At 33.9% G+C, this 16,737-nt stretch overlaps 2 protein-coding genes across 3 annotated transcripts in view; one reads left to right on the plus strand and one right to left on the minus strand.

Annotated features, from left to right (window-relative positions):
* Positions 1-2,360: 2,360 nt before the first annotated feature.
* LOC134722398 (GATA zinc finger domain-containing protein 14-like) lies at positions 2,361-3,428 on the minus strand. Its single transcript, XM_063586016.1, has one exon. It carries the CDS (start codon positions 3,426-3,428, stop codon positions 2,361-2,363), a length of 1,068 nt encoding a protein of 355 aa, XP_063442086.1.
* Positions 3,429-7,814: 4,386 nt separating this feature from the next.
* Positions 7,815-16,737, plus strand: part of LOC134720909 (uncharacterized) — a 45,973-nt gene continuing 37,050 nt past the window's right edge. Inside the window, exon 1 of one of the 2 annotated variants that reach the window (XM_063583472.1) lies at positions 7,815-7,901. The gene's annotated coding sequence lies outside the window, so the exon portion shown is untranslated. The remainder of the gene's footprint in view (positions 7,902-16,737) is intronic. The other variant, XM_063583473.1, reaches the window with a different exon arrangement.

Genomic DNA, 16,737 nt, shown 5'->3' on the forward strand with positions numbered 1-16,737 from the left:
TGTTATTCAAAAAAACATTTTTGTGTAAATAACTAAAGAACAATCTATGCTTCAATATGAAAATATATTCTAGTGCGTATAAGCAATTAATTATCTATATACTACACTATTATATTAGTAAAATCCTTATCATTAATGGCAGCATTATGCTTTATATGAAAGAAGGTTAAAATTCATGCAACTAAAATTGATAAACATAAGTTGGTCTTTGCCTTAAGGTTGATAATTTTTTGATAAATAAAAGGGACCTTTGGGTGAATAAAATAAGTAAATATGGGACCTTTGGGCGAATTCAAAAATAAAAAATAGTTTCTTCATCGGAACTATTTCTTTCCAATATTCTATTTAATTATTAGTATTGTTTCAAAAATGGACAATAATATGTTCTTCATTTGTCACTTGTTATTTAAGGTAACGTTGTGTCTTTATTTTTCGAACACCACCTTCATGTTTTCTTTCTTTTTTAAAAGGGTAAGGCGTAATACAAATTTCTTGATTCATTGTTCCGCTTTCAAGATGGTGAGTTTTCCTTTATTAGCAAATTCTCCAGGTCTTCAATTTCTGATCGGATATGCCTTTGTATTTAAATAAAAACATTTTGGTGTAAACAACTTAAGAACAATCTGTGCTTCAATATGAAAATATATTCTAGTGCGTATAAGCAATTAATTATCTATATACTACACTATAATATTAGTAAAATGCTTATCATTAATGGCAGCATTATGCTTTATATGAAAGAAGGTTAAAATTCATGCAACTAAAAATGATAAACATAAGTTGGTCTCTGCCTTAAGGTTGATAATTTTTTGATAAATAAAAGGGACCTTTGGGTGGTTAAAATAAGTAAATATGGGACCTTTGGGCGAATTCAAAAATAAAAAATCGTTTCTTCATCGGAGTTATTTCTTTCCAATATTCTATTTAATTATTAGTATTGTATCAAATAATTCTTAAGGGTTCCGCGGAACCCAGTGTCTCGCCTACTTATGCTGTTAATCGCAGGCTCAACAAAAGAGGAATAAAATCAATAAAAATATTCCTCTTGATACTATCTTATGATTCTAAGAATCGTCTGTCCAAGTTTGATGAAAATACAGTATGTTTTAAAAACTTTAACTGCAGACTGTCTGTAATGTAAACTGGAAGAAAAACTAAGTCCATTTATAGGTAAAATACAGATACACAGGTACAATTAGTTATCAAAAGTACCAGGATTATAATTGTATACGCCAGACGCGCGTTTCGTCTACATAAGACTCATCAGTGACGCTCAGATCAAAATAGTTAAAAAGCCAAACAAATACAAAGTTGAAGAGCATTGAGGACCCAAAATTCCAAAAAGTTGTGCCAAATACGGCTAAGGTAATCTACTCCTGGGGTAAGAAAATCCTTAGTTTTTCGAATAATTCAAAGTTTTGTAAACAGAAAATTTATAAAAATGACCATATAATTGATATTCATGTCAACACCGAAGTGTTGACTACTGGGCTGGTGATACCCTCGGGGACGAAACGTTTGAACAAAATTTTCTTATAGATACTAGCTTTTGATCATAAACAAGCTTCTGTCCAAGTTTGGTACAGGTCCAAAATAGTATAAGAAAGTTATTAAAATTTTAAAAACTTTAACCACAGAGTGAATGCGTTGTTTCCTGGCAGAAAATCTAAGTCCATTTAAAAGTAAAATGCACAAAAAAAATGGATTTATTTGTTAACAAAATTTACTTCTGGATACTATGTTATGATCATAAACAAGCTTCTGTCTAAGATTGGTACAAACTCAGGATAGTTTAAGAAAGTTATTAAAATTTCAAAAACTTTAACCACAGAGTGAATGTAATGTTTCCTGGCAGAAAAACTCAGTCCATTTTTGAGTAAAATATGGAAAAAAATGGAATTTTATTTTTCCAAAATTTCCTTCTTGATACTATCTTATGATCATAAATAAGCTTCTGTCCAAGTTTGATACAAATACAGTATAGTTTAAGAAAGTTATTAAAATTTCAAAAACTTTAACCACAGAGTGAATGTAATGTTTCCTGGCAGAAAAACTAAGTCCATTTATAAGTAAAATACGGAAAAAATGGAATTTTATTTTTCCAAAATTTCCTTCTGGATACTATCTTATGATCATAAATAAGCTTCTGTCCAAGTTTGGTACAAATACAGTATAGTTTAAGAAAGTTATTAAAATTTCAAAAACTTTAACCACAGAGTGAATGTAATGTTTCCTGGCAGAAAAACTAAGTCCATTTATAAGTAAAATACGGAAAAAATGGAATTTTATTTTTACAAAATTAACTTCTGCATACTATCTTATGAACGCTCTCCGACCAATTATTCCATTGAGCTACCTGCTCAAAGTGGCTTATAGTCCGGCCACTCGGTCCTTTGCCCGTCAAATACATCCGGTTCCTTTAATTTTCTGTTAGTTTTAACAGTGTTATTTCCATACTCTCTTAACTGGTTATAGGATTTATCGCCCCCGTATGTACCATTGTTACCATGAGCAAACATACTTTGACCGTGAACCTGAGAAGTATTAAAATTTCCATTTTCAGACTGAGCTGAAGTGTTTTCCCTGAAGTGTACCGTTGGAGAAATGTGTGCTCTATTTTGAGAAAAACTCAAACCATTTTCCCTTTCTGTATTACTATTTTCAGAAATAAAATTCTGATTCATATTATTGCAAGATATATATGGGCTGAAAAGCATTGTATTGTTTTCATAATTGTGCCTTTGATTTTTCATTCCTCCGTTATCAAACCAATGTACTCTGTCTGTATGATTTTTGATTGATATGCTGTTGTTTACAAATTGCCCAGAACCACGCACTTGTTCCCCATATGTTGCCCCTTGGATACCGTAACCAATAGATTTTGTCATGTGATCATCTGACGTTACGACGTCATTTCCCATAACAAAAGCGTTTGCCTCTGGAAATGAATTTGAATGACGTTCTGTCCCGAATAAACCAGGATTTGCTTGCCTATTTGTTGTTTGATTGTGACTATAAACATCCTGGTGGTTATTCTGATTCTTATTTGTGTAATTTATTGCATGTGGATTAACATTACTGTCCGATATATCGTAATATTCATACGAATGTGTGTCCTGCTTTCGTGTGCTTGGATTGATTTTTAAGCCATCTTGGCTTGTTATGTCCGACTTATACTGTTTTGATTGTGTTTGTGGACCGTATACATGGTCAAGATCTCCTATATTCGTATAACATGAAGTGTGTTCAAGTGTATTTGACAAATTGTCGACCACAGTATGTTGTGTACTATGAACAAATTGTTCATTTTGAATTCCCGGACTGTAACTTGTAACATTTGAGGAATTGTAACCAGAGGAATGATTTTCTGAAGGTAAGTGCCTTTCTGTGTTGTTATTTATAATGTTCTTATTATCATTTTGTGACATTTCATGTTCAACTGACGACGTATTGTTCGTCTCGACTGCCTCCGAGTTTGAACGAAAACTTGGTGTAAATAGTTGATTATTTAGGGGTTGGTATAGTCCAAATAATTATGACGTCTTGAAAGGCTATTATATTTTTTTTTCTTTGACGCCTTACTTCGATGTAAGGCGTCAAAGAAAAAAATTATAATAGCCTTTCAAGACGTCATAATTATTTGGACTAGGGTTGGTATGGATAGTAAAAACAACCCCTGTGATGGATATCATTAACAATGAAGATATATTGATGAAAATATAGCTCAATTTCTGTACTTTGATATAAAAAGGGTGGTAAACGGTTATTTTCATGCAAATTGTTTTGACATTTTTATTCCACGTGTAGCCGTGAAAAAGGTTGTCGTCAGTATTCATCGTAATTTGTGAAATCGGTAAAAAGATCAACGTGCAAGAAAGTTCGTTCATCGTTAAATGGCAATTTCGTTTCACCTTCTTTCGTGTAGTTACCCCTCTCTTTACTCCCTTCTATAAAGTATCACCAAATGTTAAAAAAAAACGAGCAGTGTTCTACTTGGCGCAGGTCTGTTTTTTTCTGAAGCACCATCGATGAAGAGTTTGACTGAACACTTTGCAGATCTTTGCATATCACCACAAAATTAAGGATACCAGTATATATACCATTCTAATAATTCAACCATCAAATAAATTGTTCTGCGGCAAATATTTTATGAATACACAACAATAACTTATCTTTTTTTCCTGATAATGTATAATCTGAAATAAGTTTGCTTTAACATTACTTATATTTCATTTTGATTTGCCGGTTTGGTTTTGATGTAGTTGTGAATATTTAGCATTCATTTTGCTACTTTTTTTATATAGCCTAAAATCATTATTAAATGGGGCCTGTCGCTAAAATAATTTTATGTTTCTTGCTGCGATCGTTGATGTCGAAAATCTTATATGAACCCCATTTTCTCTGGTGTGATATCGGCAGAAAACGAGGAGAAACTATCTCATCGTATAGACACATTCTTTTGGCAAGAGTTTATTTAGAGATTTCGTTAAAATAGATATAGATCTAGCCCTAAATACTTGAGAACTATTTTCCATCTAATTACTAGTACATGCACACAGTTAGTTTGAAGTTTAATGAAATAAAAGAGGTAAATGTTGAAACCAATAGTTTCCTCCAATCATAATTACGGACGACGTACTTTCCTTTTTACTGTGATTAATTCTTCAAGTAATGAATTTGATTTTAATAAATGCACAAATATAATCACAAACTGGTCGACTTACACTAAAAGCCGTTCTCTCAATTTAAAAAAAAGATCTCAGTGAAAATGAGACTTTAACTCCAGTACACAAACAAATTTACAAAGATATATAGAGGTCAACTTACAGTCTGAGAAAAAGATAGTCGGACATACGCAGTATACGATATTTCAAACACTAAAAGCAAAAGTATAAATTGGCTGCGAATATATTGTTGGAGGCTACACATATTTGTTATACCATTCACTTCCTAAATTAAAATTTAGTAGTCTGATATTAACGAACACAACTGTTAGTCAATAAAAAAAAAACCACTCAAATACTATCGAAAACAACGAATGGACTGGGACAATAAAATAACTCTCAGACAGGAGTGGAAAACAACGCTGTTGACTGACACGGATAAGTAGTCCCGTGAGTTAAAATGTAGTCATTCATATCCCATCCATAGTAAGATTGAAGATTGCACTTGTGTGAATAATATGAAAATTTAGACGACCCTTTATAATTATTTTCAAGTTGAAAATTTGATTTTTAAACAAAACAAAAACATTTAAAAACACTGAAATTACAAGAGATGCCTCATTATATGTTTTTATATTTTTATCTCTTTTCCATAGCTCTATTTGATTATTTCTTAACCCTTTTCATATTTAGGCATACGAAGTAGCTAGATTGCAGTCTTGTTTAGTCTTTCTTTGTAACGAAAAAAACGATTCAAAATGAGGACAATAGTGTAATAATTTTAATGGATCAGATGGAGTGATCTACATGCTAACTTCTGTATATAAACAAATTAAGTTCATATATCAATTGCGTGAGTTGGGTTTGAATTGTCAATTCTAGTATTAGCTTGTATGTAATTTATATATATATTATATATAGAATCATGCACTGCCAACCGTGTTTATATATATTGTTTTATTCTTTAACTGTTTTTATTTAACACTAATCGTTGTTAAAATAAACAATTCAGAATTTTCTTTTGGCACCGGTATTACTTTTGAAAGAGTTCGTTATAATAAGTCATGATAGCTGTACGTATGGTTACAACTGAGTCACTTATAGCCACCAAAGTCATCGGTACAAGGCTACGGGTCGTCGTACTGCCTTATACAATAGTTATGTACATATGATCTCTCACAGTTTTTGGTTGGGTTGATGTTGCTCAGTCTTTAGTATTCTTTTCTGTCTGTGTAAATTTAACTTGTCTTGTGGTCAGTATTATTTTTTTTGCCATGGCATTGACTTGTGAGTTTGACTATCTCTTTAAAATGTTTTACCTCTCTTTTTGTATGCACGATTGGTCACTATATAATTCAATGTGAAACATGTACAATGAGATAAGCATGACATGTTTAAGCTTTAAGCATTGCAGGATCGAAAAAAAAACCACGAAAATAAAAGATATGTGATACGACAGCCACTTTGCCAAAGGCTTCTTCTTGGCTTTCGAACAACTCAGCATTTTTCATAGGCATGAGTTCCCTCCTCCAATCTAGAACTGTCGGGTACCAGATTAATATTAGAACAGATAGAAAAAAAACTTTTAACAAGAGCTTTGCTTGTCAAAATTGGACCAAGCACACAAAAAAAAACACAGTAAGAAAGAGCAAAAATAAATCCAAAAATACTCAGTAAGTGATGGGTAGATCAAAACACGATCTTAACTCAAAATTGAATATGTATTCTTATATTGAATTGCCAACAAAGTGAGACACATGGACCCATAATGCGGAATATGCAGATTGTATGCCATAATTATTAAGAATTGGGATGATAAATACAAAAATGCGGGTCCAGTTTATTTGGTTTTAGCAGAAAATTATTTGACAATGAGAAGAGTTAGACCGGCATTTTCAAAATTATTCATTATAAGTTATAACTTGTTTTTAAGACTAGTGAAGTCAAACCACGTCTCAGCCAACCCCAAATGGGTAGATTTGATGGGTAAAATAGTGCATTTAAAAAGAGATATTCCCGAATTCTACCGACTATATTTGCAGAGCTAACCTTCTGAATTTGAACTAACAGTTTTAAAATGTATTGAATAAATTTACAAACAACAAACTATTAAACAAATTGTCGAATTATTTTCCATCAGTAACACTTCACTTTGTAAAAATCAGTAAAAACTCAATGGTTTTACTGCAAAACGTATTCAGTCAATATCAAGTACCTGCCACTTTTATACGCATAAACGTCACACACAGCATCAGTTTTGATGACGTCATTCAGATAAACGTTAGAATTTAAAAATAAAATAACAACTTTTTTTTTAACAGTCAACCATGTGAGCTAATTTCATTCAGTTCATTTAATAAATAAAGGCATACACAGTTTATAATTGGAGTATACATGTAGATTGTGTAAACATTTGCACATTATCTCAGAAAAAAATAGTTTTCAACCCCAAATTCAATATATAATTTGAGACTTTTATGTTTATTCTTGAATAACAGATCAAATTCAATTATTTTTCTTAATACCTGATATTGTTGTGACAGTCAAATGAAGTTTTTTATATGTGTTTTTAATGCTTTGTATGTTCTACTGAAAAACGACAAAAATGTCGTTTTGGCGTGCTAGCGGTATACGACAAAAATGTCGTTTTGGCGCCGAAAGGGTTAACCCGCTTATTCCTGAGCTAATATTCCCAAAAAAGGAGTTATTTAAAGCCATTTCAGCTTTTGTTTCCTTTATTATTGACCAAATATCCCGTGGACGAGCCCCCAATGTAATGGGAGTGAAAGTTGTGATGTTCGTAACTTCGTATATGTATATAATAAACTATATAGTTTCCCGTCTTGTTTCCTGTTTCCCTGGTTCCGAGATATTATAGTCAGATAATAAGTAATTCCCATATAAGTTCTGATGATTTATTAAGCTATTGATGTCCATACACTTTAAATACAGTGGTCGACGTTCTTACCATCAATCTATTGTTTTTCCCAACTTGCAAGGGTTTTCCTAGCAGCTGTCAGTAAAACGTATATAATCCGGGCTATCTCGGGACTACGCGCAGCTGTTAGGGTACCCACAAAAGACCCGACCGGGCTCGGGACCAAAGAAAGTGTCCCAACCGGAAGTATAATATAAAAAACATCAACCTTCTGCGCATGACCTCCGACACCAGTTAGCGTGTAGAACTTTACAAGAACACAAAAACAATGGGTTGAAAGCTGTGGGACAATATACTAAGTAAGCTCAATATATTTTTTTTATCTTAATAGTGAAACATTAGGTTTTTGAACTTGATATATATATATATAGACAATATCTGAAAAGATCTAATTCATGAATAAGAAAAAACACCGTACCTCGAATGACCGAATAACAGTATTAACACTTGTAATGACCGAATTTTTATAACACTTCAAATTTTAATATTAACACATATTAGTGACTTTTACACATTGATTATTTATAGATTATAACATGGCATTTTCCATATGTCCTTGGTATCAGCCCCAGACTCCCATATCAAGCCAGAGGGCTTGATATGGGTCGTGGGCTGATACCATGGTCATGGACCGGTTACACGCCATTATTCCGACAGCCCATTAGTCCGACAGCCCAAATGGTCCGACAACCCATTAGTCCGACAACCCAAAAGTCCGACAACCCATTGCTCCGACAGCCCAAAACTCCGACAACCCATAAGTCCGACACTGATGGTATCAGGGGAAAATAAAAATGTGTCTGTCTGTATTATTACGTTTAGATATGTAATAACATATTTTAAGAAATAATCCCGTATATAGAACATGAGGCTAAGGTAGTTTGAATACTTTCTATATATACTCAATTCGAAATCTGTATATATAGAATAAAACAGAAAAGAATATGTCATTTTCCAAATTAAAATATCTTAAAGAGCATACATTTATAAATCAAGAACAACCATTGGTGATACGAGCTACTGATGACAACCCGAGGATGACAACCCCGCCCAAACATTTCGGTAGACATGCAGGAAGTGTTTGAGTTGTGAATCTGAAAAAGCATCACACAGTATAACTGACTTATATAAATATTGAAATCAAATTCCAGAAATAATTTCTTGTAGTTCCTGAGTAAAATGTGACGACAGTTTTCAACTTGGCTGTCACATGTTATGCGTAATGAATTTGAAAAAGTATCACACGCCACAGCCGACTTCAATTAACCTTTCAGAAATCCTTGTAATGCATGTAATGTAGTTCATGAAAAAAGATAGAATGAAAATATTTATGGGACGGACGGACAAACTGACGTATGGACGGTTAGACGATACGACAGACAGAGGTAAAACAGTCTACCCCCACTTTTTCGAAGCAGCGGTCTAATGATTGGGTCAACATTCATGACATTAAAACATTACAATACTAATATGATATAATTATCTTTATAGCCCTATAAGCCTCGGTCACAATCGGAGCCAAGACAAAGAAGAAAAAAAACCAACTAACACATGAATATCAAATAACAGTCAGTATCAAGACATGTAATCCATAATTCAAAAGAACTAACAAATTGAATGTAATCATCATTTTCCCCCATAATAGTAAAGTTTCTTGTGTTAACAAAATTTATCTTACTTTTTAAAGTTCTTACATGCGCTAGAAATATGGTGAAAGAGTTCCTTCCTCAAATTATTATGAAGTGAGCATTCGATTGAAAAATAAATCCCATCCTCAACTTTATCAGCTGTACAAAACGATTTTTTTAGTATCGAGCATTTCCAATTCTTAATGTAATGGAAGAGCACCGATTGTGAATTAACATATGACCTACCTTTCTTAAAATCAATAATATCTAAATAGTTTTCTTCTTCTTGAAAAATGCTTTAAATGAAAAACAAATGTCAAGTTTCCAACAAAACACATAATGTACTAAGTTTTTAAACTAGACAATATGACAAAGACACAAGCAGGACAAGAATGTCACACATTGTCTTAGATTTTTTACTAGTTTGTTATTGACTTTCATACTGCACTCATTCTATTTGAGCATTAAAATGCGTTGACTGTATATTTCTGCAACAAAATTAATTTAAATGAAACTCAGATGAGTGATACAAGGAGAGAAAGTGTTGCGAACAAAAACGGCGGGTAGTGTCATCAAACTCTGATATATTTATTTTATATGTAGTTAATAGTGGGGAAAACATCACTCCCCTGATACGCGAAAAGGGGGAGCTGAAGATCTAGTTTAAAAGTCTTAGATGCATGATTTTTTTATTAGTTGTTATATAATTAGTGGCTATGAACTACAGTGCTTTCAGATAACTCCGAATACTCTCAGATATGTTCCTAGTGTCTTTTTGTTGTCGGGATGTACATATGCATGTTCCCAGCCACATTCACTTGTTTTATTGTCCATCTGATGAGTTAAGCCTTTTTCAACTTATTTTTATAGTTCGTTCTTTTGTTGAACTGTTATACCACTGTCCCAGGTTAGGGGAGGGTTGGGATCCCGCTATCATGTTTTATACTGCCACATTATTTATGTATCTGCCTGTCCCAAGTCAGGAGCCTGTTATTCAGTGGTTGTCGTTTGTTTATGTGTTACATATTTGTTTTTCGTTCATTTTTTTATACAAATAAGGCCTTTAGTTTTCTCGTTTGAATTTTTTTACATTGTCATATCGGGGCCTTTTTTAGTGGACTATGCGGTATGGGCTTTGCTCATTGTTGAAGGCGTACGGTGACCTATAGTTGTTAATGTCTGTGTCATGTTGGTCTCTTGTGGATGGTTGTGTTATTTGCAATCATACCTCATCTATTGTATATAATTTCGGCAACATCGTACAGACTTCGTTATTCATCGTACTTGCTTCTGTCACTTTTTGGTATTTTAACGAGATCGGGGCCAACTTTGTACGAACTTACAATTTTCGCATTTGGGTGTCCATCGTATATAAAAATCGGGACAGTGTGACGCGGGCATAAAGACAAGTAAATAAGATTTCCCAAATTGCAAAATCTCGTAGGAATATTGTTTGTCGTCAATACGTAGTCAGGAATCCGGGTCCGTTCCCGCCCAATTTTAATTGGTTTTGTAACCGGGTTTTGGGGCTATCAACTTAAAATTCCAGACAGGTGACAAAATACATCTATGCATGGTAAATAAATATAAACCCTAGAATTGAAAACCAAAATTGTGTAAAAGAAAGAAAAAGCAGAAACTTTAATTAAGTTAACCTATAGCTGTACAATGTAATCTATGGAAGTGCAACACGAGTATAAATCCCAATAACCGAAAATTATACCATAGCTATCCATGGTATAATTTTCACAATTATACCATAGTTTGGCCTATAAGGAATTCAAAAGAAAAAAATGTCGAGACCTGGCCGCGGCCGCCTGAATTTTTTGATAGAAACAACAAAGTTAGTGTAGGGCCACTAAGCTAAACTGCCCGCTTTGCACCAGCTGAAATAAATGATAGCCTAGGGTGGGAATAGAACCACAACTCTGTTGTCCTATATCTTTAATGAATCAAGATTTGCTACCAGAACAAACAAAAAAGGATTAAAATATGTTGATTTTCGTTATTAAATGGCAAACTTTCTATAGGTTCCATAGTACAGCTACATTTACATGAATCACATCTAACCGTTTATTTGACAGGGGATGGAGGGGACAGGGAGCACAGCACGCCCCTTTTGCATGTTTTGAAGAACTTAAATATTGTGAACAAATAACCTTTTAATTAGTTTTTTCAAAAGTTAGCTTGCTTTACCCCCTCCCCCACTTTAAGGTCAAGGAACAGTAAATGGGCTATGTTGCAGATTTTGCTAAAAATTTGCATACAACCTTGGCTCGTTGAACTACAACAGAAAATCAAAAAAATAATACATTTACCTCTTTTATTATCTGAAAAATTGCAGATCGATTTCTTTTATCAAACACTGCTGACATCTAGACTTTTAATGAGGCTACTCTATGTTGGCCGTTAAAATTAGACAGCGTTTGTCAAGTTACTCTAAGCTCACCTGGCCCAAAGAGCCAAGTGAGCTTTTCTCATCACTTTGTGTCTGTCGTCCTTCGTCGTCGTCCTGTGTCCGGCGTTAGCTTTTACAAAAATCTTCTCCTCTGAAACTACGGGGCCAAATTTAACCAAACTTGGCCATAATCATCATTGGGGTATCTAGTTTAAAAATTGTGTCTGGTGACCTGGCCAACCAACCAAGATGGCCGCCATGGCTAAAAATAGAACATAGGGTAGAATGCAGTTTTTGGCTTATAACTCAAAAACCAAAGCATTTAGAGCAAATCTGACAGTGATAAAATTGTTTATCAGGTTAAGATCTATCTGATGTGATAATTTCAGATGAATCCGACATTCCTTTGTTAGGTTGCTGCCCTTGAATTGGTAATTTTAAGAAAATTTTGCTGTTTTTGGTTATTATCTTGAATATTATTATAGATAGAGATAAACCTTAAACAGCAATAATGTTCAGCAAAGTAAGATCTACAAATAAGTCAACATGACCAAAATGGTCAGTTGACCACTTTAGGAGTTATTGCCCTTTATAGTCAATTTTTAACCATTTTTCGTAAATCTTAGCAATTTTTTAGAAAAATCTTCTCATCTGAAACTACTGGGCCCAGTTAATCCAAACTTGGCCACAAACATCTTTGGGGTATGAAGTTTAAAAATTGTGTTCGGTGACCTGGCCAACCAACCAAGATGGCCGCCATGGCTAAAAATAGAACAAAGGGGTAAAATGCAGTTTTTGGCTTATAACTAAAAAACCAAAGCATTTAGAGCAAATCTGACAGGAAGTAAAATTGTTGATCAGGTCAAGATCTATCTGCCCTGGAATTTTAAGGTGAATTAGATCATTGGTTGTTAAATTGCTGCCCCTGAATTGGAAATTTTGAGGAAATTTTGCTGTGTTTTTGTTATTATCTTGAATATTGTTATAGATAGAGATAAACTGTAAACAGTAATAATGTACAGCAAAGTAAGAACTAAAAATAAGTCAACATGACCAAGATAGTCAATTGATCCCCTAAGGAGTTATTGCCCTTCATAGTAAATTTTTAACAATTTTCATAAAATTTGTAGATTTTCACATTTTCCACAGAAACTACTAGTACTGTTATAGATAGAGATAATTGTAAGCAGCAAAAATGTTTAGTAAAGTAGATCTACAAACACATCACCATCACCGAAACACAATTTTGTCATGAATCCATCTGTGTACAATATTTAATATTAACATAGACCAAGGTGAGCGATACAGGCTCTTTAGAGCCTCTAGTTTTAATTATATCCTCACATTTTAAGCATTGATTTAATTTTGTCCTCTGAAACTTTCTGTTTCATACCAGTGTTGACAATGCCTGCCAAGGAATTTGAAACTTTCGGCCCTAGTTTGTCTTCCGATGACAAGAAATCTCCGAGAGATTGCATGAAATCGTCCTCATCATCTACCGGCATGTCCGTAGTACATGCATCTGGCTGCACCTTGTCTGCATCATCACATAATTTGCCCAACGCCATGCCAACATCTTCATGTTCGGATTCATCTCCTGATTCACTATGATCAGTATTATCAACTACTTCTCTGTTTTTCATAGTTTCTTGCATCATAATTTGTGTTTGTATCATCATTTGATAGAGGTCCAGTTGACTGGAAGTATCATTGTTTTCATCTTGTGATGTACGAGAAGTGTTCTCCATGTTTACGTCTCGCGAGATGCGAGATTTCACGCTCTTTGCACTTGAGTTATGTTGAATCATATGTCTATCATTATAAACTCCGCCCTCTTCGTCAACGAGAACGTTTTCAATCATTCCTGGCACTAAAAAGTTCCCAGTGTCAGTTTCAATCATAACTATTTGTTCTTTAGACGAGCTGAGCTCAGATGAACTAGATTTTCGGGTTATACCGGCTGAGCAAACCCATTATTGTCACTGTCCAAATTGGACGCCATGTTGACCACGAGGGTCGAACAGAAGCTGGAAAACTCTGAGAGTTTATGAAAGTGTTACCATCTAATTTTAGCAATAAATGCAATGCCAACATTTGATATATATTCGAAATTAGTTCTTCAACAAGTTATATTAATCCATAAACTCTCCAACAATCGTAATCACACTTTATATCCCTTTCACTTACAAAAACAATCTGTCTCTTTCATTGACCTAAATACGCACTGACATCACCTGACCTAATACGTCATCTCATGGGATACCTCAGCAGCATTGATTTTGTAAAATTATATCCTCGCATGTCAATGAATTTTATCGAGAACATTTTGAAATCCCATTTAATTAATGTACACTATTGGCAAGAGTGGATATGACCTTTATCGGGACTCCGGGATTGGATGTTTTAAGCTCGGGATTTCGGGATTGACTCTTTCGGGTTCTGGGATTTTTAGGCAGTTAAGCTGCCTAATGCGAGCACCCTGGTTTTGTGTGCTACCCAATAAGTGCTGAAATACGTGCCATTGTTATCATCTAGCTGTCTACTATATTATTTATAACTTATTGGATAGTTTTTTCATACTTTTCATTCTGGATTACAAAAATTATAACCAGAAAAACCTTAAATGATGTTGATTTTCCCAAAAGTTTTGAAGTTGCACATAGGAAGTAGAGCACATTAGGAATCCTTATGTAGCTTATTATTCCCTGAGCTTTTGGCTAAGCTGTCAAAGAACATATGTATGAAATATTTAATCGCTGAAAATCTCTAAAGACAAGTAGTCTAGATTTCCCAAATTGCAAAAGTCGTAGGAATATTGTTTGTCGTCAATACGTATATATACGTCAGTATAAGTTCAACTGATCACGCGATTGGCGGCAATTTTGAATTAGAAGACGAAATTTCTTTTCAATTTGGACGCATGTGTTCAAATTAGCGGTGGTCCGATGTCTGCGACCTTCCACTTTTGCAGTCGGACTTTCTACTTGCCCAAGTTACTAGCTACGCCCGACGGACCTTGAAAGAAAAAAATAAATTTGCAAACATTTTTACCAAAGTTTCCTAATAAACATCTCAAACTTATTTCATCGTAACTATTCTTGTTCAATTTGTTCAACCGCTAGCTTTATCTAGAAAATCGCCGATAAATAATGTGTAAATCAAAGCAAAATCGTATCTCACTATCTGTCAAAAACAACATTCAAAATAAAATGGCTGCCGCGAGAAGACAATACAATATCGGATCTGATTCCGGAAGCGGATAAGGGTAATCCCGGGTTTTGGCTTTAAACTAAAAAAATCCAGACAGGTGACAAAATACATCTATGCATGGTAAATAAATAACACTAGAATTGAAAACCAAAAGAAAGAAAAATCAGAAAATATTTTGTACACCAATTTTAATGTCAAAATCCAATACAATGTGACAGTTGGGAACAGTTTATCTAACAATATATATGTTCCTGGTAACAGTATAAATTTTCTTTATCAGTGATAAATGTTGGTAATGTATGTTAAACAGTCAGAGCTCTGACATAAACAAGTCAGAATATACTGACTTCTTCAAGTCAGAAAATGTTTTGAAACTCTGACCTGTATGGGTCAATTTTTGTGTTGCGTAGTTTTCCATCGAGTCCGTCAAACCAGAAGTTATTTTGAATTTGCCGCCGATGTAAGACACATACGATCACGTGGTTTTTTGCGTGAGATCACGTGTTTGAGAGTCGTTGTTTTGGGAGTTTCTCGAACGAGAAGTTATTATTGAAAATATAGTGATTATTTACGTTTTTTTAGTGAAAATCTAGGTCAATGTGGTCATTTTCAGATGGTAATTCATATTACCTCCGTATTTTCATGGCCATTTTAATAGACATGTTACGAAAAGGTATATTCTTGACGCTGAGGTTGACAAATAGACTTAAAATTTGGGGACGGTGTCAAAACATTGATTATAGATTTAAATAGTTAAAATTTAAAATCTGTGCGTCTTGGTTAATTCAAATTACATTTACCTAGAACATCATTATGTATATATTTAACATCTTATGAGATAATTGCTTTTGTGATATCATTGCTGGCTATAACCTGTCATAAGACATAAAAGGTGTTACTGTACACGCGCGTATGAGTGGGTGGCCAAGTTACTCATTCCGCCTTTTCTTAACTCAAAACTCCCGTCCTGCCTTTTTCAAATTTAATCCTAGCCCCCCTCTCCCTGAAAATAACAACTGGTACCTCCGTAGGGTAGTAATAGGTACCCATTTAACAGATTTAATTTAAAAAAAAAAATATTTGTTTTAGAGAAACTCATAGCAGGAAAGACCATCGCATCGGTGTCACTTTTTTTTCTGCATATTCTCATTTTCTTATGAAACGATTGGCGAATTTCCACAAATGTTTTAGGAATTGATCAAATACAGAATATCTGCATAAGGTGGTTTTAAGATATAAATGCAAACTTAAGTCATTATGCGATGCTTTTGAAACTCTGCAGGGTTATTCAACCGACGAGTTGCGAGTCATATTTTACACAAACCTCTTCTTGTTCTAAACATACATGACATATTTGACGCTGAACGTTTAAGCAATCAACAATCAATCAATCACAAACTAGTAAATGAGCTGAAACTTTTGAAATTGAGACAAAGTTGGAAGGAAATAAAGAGAGAAAATACATGCCTTCGAAGCTATATGACCGAGCAAAATTTTCTATATAGTGCAACATGCCTCAAATTGAAATCGTGTTTTAGTTGTTTAAAACAGACCCCGTTAGATAACAATTTAGGTGGTAAACAACTGGATCAAAATACATACACTGTTTGGTTTTTTTAAACTATAAAAATGATCGTTACATATATATTCACGAGAAGGTATACACCATATACACCAGATTAAAATACTTAAGACTATTTGCAAGACAAGGGCTCGCCTAAGAATTCACACATGTATGTACCCCGTATCTCCGTTGCCCCGCACATCTACTGCATTAACAGGAACGTCCCCCCCCCCCACACACACACACACACATTTGTTTTGCAGTATTATTATAGTTACTTAAAAGTATAATGGAAAGTATTAATATCTATTTCTAATATTTCTAATCGTATACAT

Source organism: Mytilus trossulus, chromosome 6, assembly GCF_036588685.1.
Source record: "Mytilus trossulus isolate FHL-02 chromosome 6, PNRI_Mtr1.1.1.hap1, whole genome shotgun sequence".
Classification (NCBI taxonomy): domain Eukaryota; kingdom Metazoa; phylum Mollusca; class Bivalvia; order Mytilida; family Mytilidae; genus Mytilus; species Mytilus trossulus.